The sequence below is a fragment of the Arachis ipaensis genome, chromosome B06 (assembly GCF_000816755.2).
Source record: "Arachis ipaensis cultivar K30076 chromosome B06, Araip1.1, whole genome shotgun sequence".
NCBI classification, from domain to species: domain Eukaryota; kingdom Viridiplantae; phylum Streptophyta; class Magnoliopsida; order Fabales; family Fabaceae; genus Arachis; species Arachis ipaensis.
In genome coordinates this window covers 100,428,898-100,438,065 of record NC_029790.2, presented here as the reverse complement: position 1 = coordinate 100,438,065, position 9,168 = coordinate 100,428,898, and the positions used below count along the sequence as shown (strand labels likewise).

General features: G+C 34.6%; 2 protein-coding genes across 6 annotated transcripts in view; one reads left to right on the top strand and one right to left on the bottom strand.

The window, feature by feature from the left end:
* LOC107604739 lies at positions 3,958 to 5,681 on the top strand. Of its 2 annotated transcripts, none has more exons than XM_016306399.2 (3): positions 3,958 to 4,548; positions 5,053 to 5,200; positions 5,290 to 5,681. In XM_016306399.2, exons 1-3 carry the CDS (start codon positions 4,180 to 4,182, stop codon positions 5,511 to 5,513), a joined length of 741 nt encoding a protein of 246 aa, XP_016161885.1. In that variant the 5' UTR covers positions 3,958 to 4,179; the 3' UTR covers positions 5,514 to 5,681. The 2 variants fall into 2 exon arrangements, with proteins under 2 accessions (XP_016161885.1, XP_016161886.1); XM_016306400.2 differs by having other exon boundaries at positions 3,982 to 4,545.
* Positions 5,910 to 9,168, bottom strand: part of LOC107604738 (probable vacuolar amino acid transporter YPQ1) — a 7,965-nt gene continuing 4,706 nt past the window's right edge. For 2 of the 4 annotated variants that reach the window (XM_016306397.2, XM_021104659.1), the window contains exons 7-14: positions 9,043 to 9,114; positions 8,687 to 8,783; positions 8,478 to 8,600; positions 7,999 to 8,112; positions 7,652 to 7,672; positions 7,494 to 7,552; positions 7,249 to 7,339; positions 5,910 to 6,710 (exon numbers count right to left, since the gene is read on the bottom strand). In XM_016306397.2, the coding sequence (XP_016161883.1) occupies positions 6,654 to 6,710; positions 7,249 to 7,339; positions 7,494 to 7,552; positions 7,652 to 7,672; positions 7,999 to 8,112; positions 8,478 to 8,600; positions 8,687 to 8,783; positions 9,043 to 9,114 (634 nt within the window). In that variant the 3' untranslated portion in view covers positions 5,910 to 6,653. Of the gene's footprint in view, positions 6,711 to 7,248; positions 7,340 to 7,493; positions 7,553 to 7,628; positions 7,673 to 7,998; positions 8,113 to 8,477; positions 8,601 to 8,686; positions 8,856 to 9,042; positions 9,115 to 9,168 lie in introns of those variants that run through there. The other 2 variants (XM_016306398.2, XR_002349065.1) reach the window with 2 other exon arrangements.

The following is a 9,168-nucleotide window of genomic DNA, read 5'->3' as shown; positions in this document are numbered from 1 at the left end:
CAAGACTCACTTTTTTCACTACATACATAACTTTTACATATATATTATATAATATATTAAGAGTGCGGGTAGGGTAGGGTAGGGTATACCCTAAACCCGTACCCTACCCTACCCGCAGGAAAATTTGCACCATATCCTACTCTACCCACAACGGTAGGGTAGACAACCCTACCTGAACGGGTTGGTCCGAGTTGGGTACCCGCGAGTAGGGTATATATTACTAGCCCTAGGTATTTGTGCCCTGTCACCCGTACAACCAGAGAGAGAAATACAAGCATACTCATATTCAACATTTTTCATCATGATTTATTTACCACATTCATTCATTAATCATATATAAATTTCTGGCATACTTGCCACATTTTCACGTTTTCTCAATTAATCATAATCATTTAATCATCAATCATATTTCAGTAATAACTCTTTTTATTTTCACTTACATTCATTCATTAATTAATTCATTTTTCAAACTTTCTTAAACAATCTCATACATGAATTTCTCAATTATACCAACACGATCATCAATATATCACCACCTACTCATATTCATTCATATCACCTTGTCAATCATCATTAAATCATCACTTAGCATCCTATTTTCATCATAAACAATAATCACCAAACAAATACTCAATCCATATCCACAATTATCATCAAAGGTACTAAGCATTTAACATACTCATGCATTCCAACCTATCCTATGATCACCTAGCCTAAGTTTTCACGCCACATTATATATTAAATACGAGAAACCAAAACCATACCTTAGCCAATTCTCCGATAAATCCGGAACACCTCAAGCGTTTCCTGCACTACAAGCTATCAACCTCAGCTTTCAAAATTGATCCCAAGCTTTATTTTCCTCAATTAAGTTCCAATTTCACAAGTTTGACCTCCAATTTAATTTTTCACCAACAACATTCAATCTAAACCACATATATCACTATAATTGATCTCTAAACTCAAAATCTCAACAATTCCACAAGAGGGTTAGGAATCTTACCTTGTCCATAGCTCAAGTGAGCCAAACCCAACAAAATCCGCAAGCTAATTTGAACCTAAATACCGAAATTAAACAATTTTCAACATAATTATTCATAAATTTTGAAATTAAGAAGGAAGAAATTGAGGAAGAAAACATGACTTCCTTACCTTACAATCTAATGGGCTTTGTAAAGCTCGACGTTGCGGTTGTGTGGCCGTAAACGGTGCGGCGATCGGAGCTCCGAATCAAAAGTTATAAGAATTTGAATCAAAGACCAAAAGTTTGTGATTTGGGAATTGTTCTTCCCTCTTTTGCTTCCAAGTTCAGCGTGTTTCCATTTCCATTGAAGGGAGAAAGGGCTGATGCCCTTCATTTATATGGCAAGTGGGCTGGGCCTTGGCCCAATACGGATTCGGTTCGTTCGGTTCGGTCCATTTGACTCAATTTTGGGCCAAATTCTTTAAAATTAGTGTCAAAATTCTAATTTTAATTAGTTCTACCTCACTAAACCATAAAATTCTATTTTCTAATTTATTTGATTAATAATTAATTTATTAGCTAATTATCCACTAATTTCACGGGTTTTATATTTGTCCCTTAGACATTTTCAACTCCAATTCACTATAGCTTGTTCGTTTTGACGGATCTACTATTATCTATCATTCGAAAATAGTCATCAGTGTAAATATTCTATGAGAAAGTACAGGGGAACAACGCTTTTTTGAACAACGTAAATAATAGGTTCAAAAAAGAAAAGTTAATTTTAATTTTAAAAATCAAATTTTGGATTAATTAGATATAATCCTTATTTTGAATTTGACTTTCAACAACCACAAATCCTTCCCCCACACCCGCACCGCGCGCCCACCCCCTGCTCCCTACAACTCCCCGCCGTCTCTCGCAAACCACCGCACGCGTTCCAACTTCCTTGTGTGTCCATAACCGCCGCACGTATCCGTGCTTTGTCGCAGCCCAACCTCATCATGCATCCATCCCGCCTGTCGCTGCAGGTAGCCCAGCGTCGTCGCCAGAGGCAGCTTTGTGGCGAGGTGTCTTTCCTTACGAGAATGCAGCTATCCCCGCACCCTGTGCAGTCATAGCCGTGCATTTTTCACGAACCCGTGCTCTCGCTGTCACTGTGATTCACTACACCAGAATCACCGCTGCTACTAACTCATGCTCATTACCCATTTTTGGTGTTGAAGGCGTGCTATTGGGATCGTTGATGGAGTCATTAATGGGTGAAGGAGTTTTTAATGTTCCATCGTCCTACATCAGTGATCATTCCAATCAATCAAATGGCAACATTGTAAATTTGAACATTGATGAGGGTCAATGTGATGACAAGGTATGCAGTAGAAGTTTTATACGCATGCGAATTTTTGTTCTTCATGCAAATTAGATGTTTGTTCTTAATACAGCACTTGGAGTTGGTGACGGCGGGAGACGGCAGCATTGGAGAGTTTTCTTGCCGGCGATGGGGACTGTGTGCTGAGTTAGGTGACGGACGGTTGGCTGCGATGAAAAGGAACTTTGTATTAAAAAGGGTATAATTAGGTCAAAGTGAAATTAGGTTGAAATTAATGGATTTAGAATGAAAGTGAAATTAGATAATTACTAAACTTGAAATACAGTCTATTGTTTATATTGTTCGCACCTCTCATTGTTTACCTAATGAAATTGGTTTTTTTTTTGTTTGGAAAAATAAAAATACTATTTACATATTAAAATTAATTACTAAAATTAGTCATTATATATTTATATAATTTAATTTATTTTTAATGTATATTTTATATTTTAATATATATTTTACTTTTATGACCAATTTTAGTTACTGATTTTTATATATATCTACTACGAAAGTACGAATGCTAGAGAAATATCTTCCTTGACTCTTTCGTGGGTGATTGGATAATGACATTCGTCACTTAATCAGTGGCTAATTAAGGTGTTTAACAAATGATGTATATATGTTTCGTTTTACGTGTAAGATGAGTGTTTTAAAAATAGATTCAACCTTATCGATCCAATCCAAAGTGAATCTTCAGATTATCCCAGCCTTATAATTAGATTTCTTAGATATTTTATAGAAAGAGATTTTTCATTTGACAAAAGCGCCAAATAAATTATGGTGTTAATAAAATCTTTTAGCTTCCTATATTTTTTTTACAAAGTAATACGTATAAAATATTAAATATAAAATTATTATGTGCTTTTTATATAGCAGTTTAAATTTTTTTGTTTAGAAGAAATAATTTGTAATAATATAAATTAACATTGACCAATAACAAATATAGGGGTGTCCATGGATCGGATCATATCCGCAGATCCGCGGTAAATATCCGCATCCGATTCGAAAATTGCGGATACGATCCGATCTGCAAATTGATCGGATCGGATCGAATCCGATCCGCACCCTTTGCGGATCGGATCGCGGATATCTGCTCTAAATCCGCGTATCCGCAGATCCGCGATCGGATATGATATCCGTATTTTTTAGTGCCGGACCAATCGGATCGGATATCGGATATATCCGCATAATTAAACCTTCTCTTTTTAATCATATTTTTATGTAAAAAAATTCGATAAAAATATTTCTTTCATACTTTTAAACTTATTTATTCCTAAATATTTTTAATCAAACTCTCTCTAAATAACAAAAATAAAATAATACAATATATGAATAATAATTACTAACTAAAATATACAAACAAGTAAATATAATACCAAACATATATATATTTATTTATTTTTTAATTATTTACAAATCTTTGAATAAAACTCTGATCTCCTACAAATTAATTTCTGACTTATTGGACTGAACGATATAGTAGGAAACACATAAAAAAAAAAGTATAAATTAACATAAAAGGTACTTTCGAAAGAAAAAATTATGATAACTTATATCCAATATTTATAATATTTATTTCATCCAATTAAAAAAATGAAGACGTATACATTTTTTTCTCAGTATTATTTGGTTTTAACATTACACCAAATATTTATTTTCTATTAGAAAAATCTACCTAACAAAAAATCAGACTTGAAATAGTGTAACAAATATTTTCAAAGAATGCATCAATGCAACAACTCTTGTTTATTTTGTTGCCACAAGATTCCACCACCACCACACAAAGAGTGTATGAAAATATGGCTAAACCAGAGAAAGTGTCTCTCAACATTATTCATCATCTATGGCTCTTCTTCCCTCTCCTCTCAGAACTCTCTTCCATAATATCTCATCCCAACGGTTTCTTCCAAACCCCATCATCACTCTTAATCATACACTCACTCCCTCAAAGGAGATTATGCACCTGAACCGCAGTAGAAGCAGCAACTCCATGGCCTTGGCTGTTTCCTACAGATATTTCACTGAGGAGGAAGAAGAGGATGAAGAGGACCACAACTTTGATGAAGCTGTGGCTCTCTTCAATGGTGGAGAGTACTATAAATGCCATGACTATCTTGAAGCTCTTTGGCACAATGCCGAAGACCCTACCAGGACATTGATTCATGGAATACTCCAATGTGCAGTTGGTTTTCATCATCTCTTCAACCAGGTTGTTACTTATATATTATTCCTGAGAAATTCTTATATATTCAAAAAACTGTGTATACTAAAAATAAACCACCAAATCAGCCACCAATACAAAATATACGCTAAAATACAAAATACTCATTGAAAATGAGTTAAGCAATATATGTATTTATACACAAATATGTGGTGACAGATTTGAAGACTGATTTTTGGTGTGCACATAGCATTTTTAATATTGAGAGAGCAAGATACAAGTTTTGCACTATATGTTCAAGAATAGCATGGAGCAAAACTTTTGGTAAAATGTTTTGTAATACCACACTCATTGTTTTCTAAGACACCTAAACTATTGATTTTTATTCTTAAATCTTCTTTTGTTGTGTGTCCTGTTAACATCTATTTCCAAATGTTCAGACAACGTTTAAGAATTTCCTATCTAGTGTTAAAAATCGATTTCTTTAATAAAGGTATGGTTTATGCATGGGTTTTGAGCTACTCTTGTCTAAACAAGATTCTCATGGATGAATAGAATCACAGAGGAGCAATGATGCAGTTAGGAGAAGGACTATGTAAGCTGAGAAAGATGGAGTTCTCAAATGGTCCATTTCAAAAGTTTGAGAGGGAGATCTCTGCTGTGTTGGACTTTATCTACCAGACACAGATTGAATTTGCAGCATGTATGCCATTCTTTAAAACTTTATAATGGCATGCAATCATCTTGGTCGATTTTCGGGAAATTACATTTTTCTCCCTTGGATTTGTGCAGGTAGTGAGGATATGTGTGTTGCAATGGATCAAACAGAAAGATCATACCAACTTCTTGGGGAATATGCTGCAGGGCAGCGTGTATATGATCTGGAACTTGGTCATGATGCAATAGTTTACCTTGTGTTCTGCCCTCAAGGATCTTATGGCATCACTCAAGCCCCGAGGGTAAAGCTTCCTACACTTAAGGCTACTACTGAACATCTTATGGCCTATGAATACTAGGATATGATTTCACATGATCAATCTTGTGGCTCAAGACAAGCAAGATTTGTTCTTGACTTCATATTAGAGAATATGCTATCTCACTTGCCAAGGAACCCCCCCTTTTGCAAATATTCATCATAGAATTCTGAATTCTAATACCAAGACATTGTTAGTTGAAGTTGCAAATTCTTTTTCTTCTTAACTAGTAGTTCTAGGTTCGATTATTGATTCTTGACTTCTAACTCCTTAGCATAGAGTAAGAAGAAAGTTATGCTTCCTATGAAATCTTAAATGTTCAAACAGGATTACTTTCAACGGAAACATGTGTACCTAAGAAGAATAGTGTAAATTCCAAAGTAAACTTCACAAAATTACAAGCATTTTTTCCACAATCCGCAGTAGGCATATATTGATGCTAAGTAATCAAACACATCCTGGTTGAACAAAGAAAAGTAAACCTGAGGTTTCATTATAGTAAAGCATTTTATATTGTCTAAAACTATCAAAGTATAAAATTTCAATCTATTGATCAAATAAAAGAGACATTTCCTTTTCTGTTTCTGGCATTCTGGCTAACAAGTATGGATCGGCTAAGTGGAGATTGCAAGATTTCTATGAACATCTATGTCAGAATGATGCCGAAACAAATTACCTACATTAATGGTAAAATCAAGAGAATTAAAAATTAAGCCAAGACAAACATCATTAAGCAGAGTAAGGTTTAACAATTAACATGTAAAGAAGTGTTTCCGCACTTAAGCATTTATTTGGGTTTAGTGTAAGAAAATTATGTGTTTTTAGGAAAACAATAGCCAAATAGAACCATTTTCTGTATTATTACGATAATATAAATACAGATTCCTGATTCATCCAAATAGCACTAACTACTAGTGGCACTGAAACCAAACTGTATATTCTTATGGTTATTAACTACCAGCATATGATATGATGAAGATATATTATACAGTGTTCTGGAAGAATAAAACTTTGCTGTAGTTGTGAACTATATGGTTTCTCATCTTCATCCAACTGAGACACTGTCCATTTCTTTCATTTTCTTTAGATTAAGACAATAAAAACTTCAAACATTTAAAGCTAATGGAACCATGGCTGTCAATAGTATAATTGAACCCTTAGTTAATCTTGGCAGCCTCAATACTACCACTGAAAGAAGATAATAATTGAAGAGATTAGGAGCACAAATACCATCAAAATCTACAAAATAATATTAAGGTCAACCACATCAATCCCTTTTGTCTGCAAACATTTTTGTTCATGGCTCAGTTGGAATATTATTCTGTTTGTCTTTTTGCGCGTGTGTGTGTCTTTTTTGTTCAATTAAACCAAAGAGCTATGTATTCTCTTTTCTTTTCTGTAACAGCATATTCTTCTTAATTCAAATGAAAAGAAAAGATACAGATAAGGGGGAAAGGGGAAAAAAAGAGGGTGGGGCGGGGATTTTCATACGACCTTAGATTTAATATTAATTCTCACCATTTTTCAATGTGTTTCTGTAAGGCTGAAATAATAAACATACATAACTTTCCAACTTAATAAGCTAAATTCCAAATTATCTTGTTGATCTACTGCAATTGCATATTGCAAAAGCTGCAATGTCTGCAATCATGACAACCACGACTGCGACTGCATCCGCAACTTTAATTTAAAACCAGATCCTACTAATAACATGCCAAGAAGGATCCACTTTTCTCTAGCAAGATTTGTTATAAGATAAATTCACAGAAAAGGATACAAAGCCATCTAGAAGGACACATCCTCCTGCATCCACTAGCCATGGTAGATTTGGTTTGATTCTTGACCATTCCAAGCTGATCACAAGTATGCTAAAATAAAAGAAAAAGAAAAAGGAAAAGAAAAAAGATATTCATGTTCTTTCAGCATATGTGATAATTTAATCCTATCCTTTATTTTTTGGCTGGCCAAATTCATTGGTACTAAGATTTAAATTAGAGAAGATAATATAAACCAGAAGCATACCTTCCAACATAAGTGACATTCCCCATTAAAGCAAAAAGAAACATCAAAGGATTGAGGCCCTGTATATTATAAATGGAAATTTAGATTCTGCAATGTTAGTTAATTGATTCCGGTTCATACATAAAGAATCTCAACCTTAATAGTTAAGAGTCCCTAACCTCAGCATGACCTCTTCTGATCTGAAAAAGATTGATGAGAATTTTGTGTCACTATAACTAATCAGATCATGATCTATCTTATCATTAGCACATAAAAATAAAAGGCAGCCTGGTGCACAAGCATCCACGTTAACGCAGGGTCCAGGAAAGGGCCGCAACAAAGGGTGTAATATACGCAGCCTAACCTGATAATTACATCAGTGGCTGTTTCTACGGCTTGAACCCGTGACCTTGAGGTCACATGGAGACAACTCAACCGTTGCTCCAAGGCTCCCCTTCATTAGCACATATAAATAATTTTAAATATAAAAAAATTTCAACCAAAGGCAGTAGAAAATATAACTCACATTCAGGCATATTTGAGGCAGCCTTCCACCCAAATATATTAATGTCATTGCCCAACCAAGTAAGGTCCCGAGGCTTCCTGCTAAACCTTCTTCTAGCATCTGCTCGCCACCAACCTCCATTTGCAGAAAGAATTTATTACTGATAGGATAAGTGAAATCCCTTTGTTTTTCTTTTGACATATTTGAAAGTTGAAAATCAATGAGCTTAGATGCTGCTTAAAATTGAATTTTAGTCATTCAGAGAAATATTGACATTCACTCTGAGTTGTGACACATAAATTTACTAAAAAGTTGTCAGCAATACTAGAATTCAGAGAACCTAGAGATAGAAAGAGAAATGGATATTAGGGTCTTTACACTACTGAGTCAGTTATGAATCTGTTATAGTGACAGTTGTCAGTAACTGTCAATTCTGTTATGAACAGTATTCTAACACTGCAGTCCCTACACTGCACCTCCAATTCTATTAAATGCATTACCTGAAAGAGCTTTCTTCCAACATAAATCACAACTTCTTGTCTTGGGCTGGAGATCAACGGGTCAATTCTTCTATCCAGTGATTGAAGGAACTTGATAGCACCAAGAAAAGTTAATGTTGACACCTGAACCAAGCTTAGATGGGATTATATTTCAATATTAGCACTGTGACAATTATATACAATTGAGGTGGGATAAATAGACTGTTTACCAAACAAAAGGTGCTCTTGATCTTTATAGCTGGCGCAGATTGTCGGATGGCAGCTGAACCGAGTAGACCCTCATGTATGGAGCCTACATAAGAGGATGTTGGTGATGCTCTTTGGGCTAAGACAGATCCTGCTGTTGGTGTAAAACTCTTAGACAAATATCTTGCTGACCTAATTTATTCAAAACAACATAAGCTTATCAATAACAAGTTTTCAATATTTCAAGCAACATTTTGCTTGTAGATCACTAAGAACACATAACACACTATTAATAACAAATAATGTGCTCTGTTTTAATCCTATCTCTTTATGACATATATAAGGATTAGAACAAACCCTCATGTATGCATAAGAGGATGTTGGTGATGCTCTTTGGGCTAAGACAGATCCTGCTGTTGGTGTAAAACTCTTAGACAAATATCTTGCTGACCTAATTTATTCAAAACAACATAAGCTTATCAATAACAAGTTTTCAATTTTCAAT

Bases quoted from the DNA above. Each gene is read 5' to 3' on its own strand.
- LOC107604739 (XM_016306399.2), top strand. From the start codon at position 4,180: ATGGCTCTTCTTCCCTCTCCTCTCAGAACTCTCTTCCATAATATCTCA. The intron at 4,549-5,052 runs GTTACTTATATA...ATGGATGAATAG, and splicing joins ATCATCTCTTCAACCAGGTT to AATCACAGAGGAGCAATGAT. The intron at 5,201-5,289 runs GTATGCCATTCT...GGATTTGTGCAG, and splicing joins ACAGATTGAATTTGCAGCAT to GTAGTGAGGATATGTGTGTT.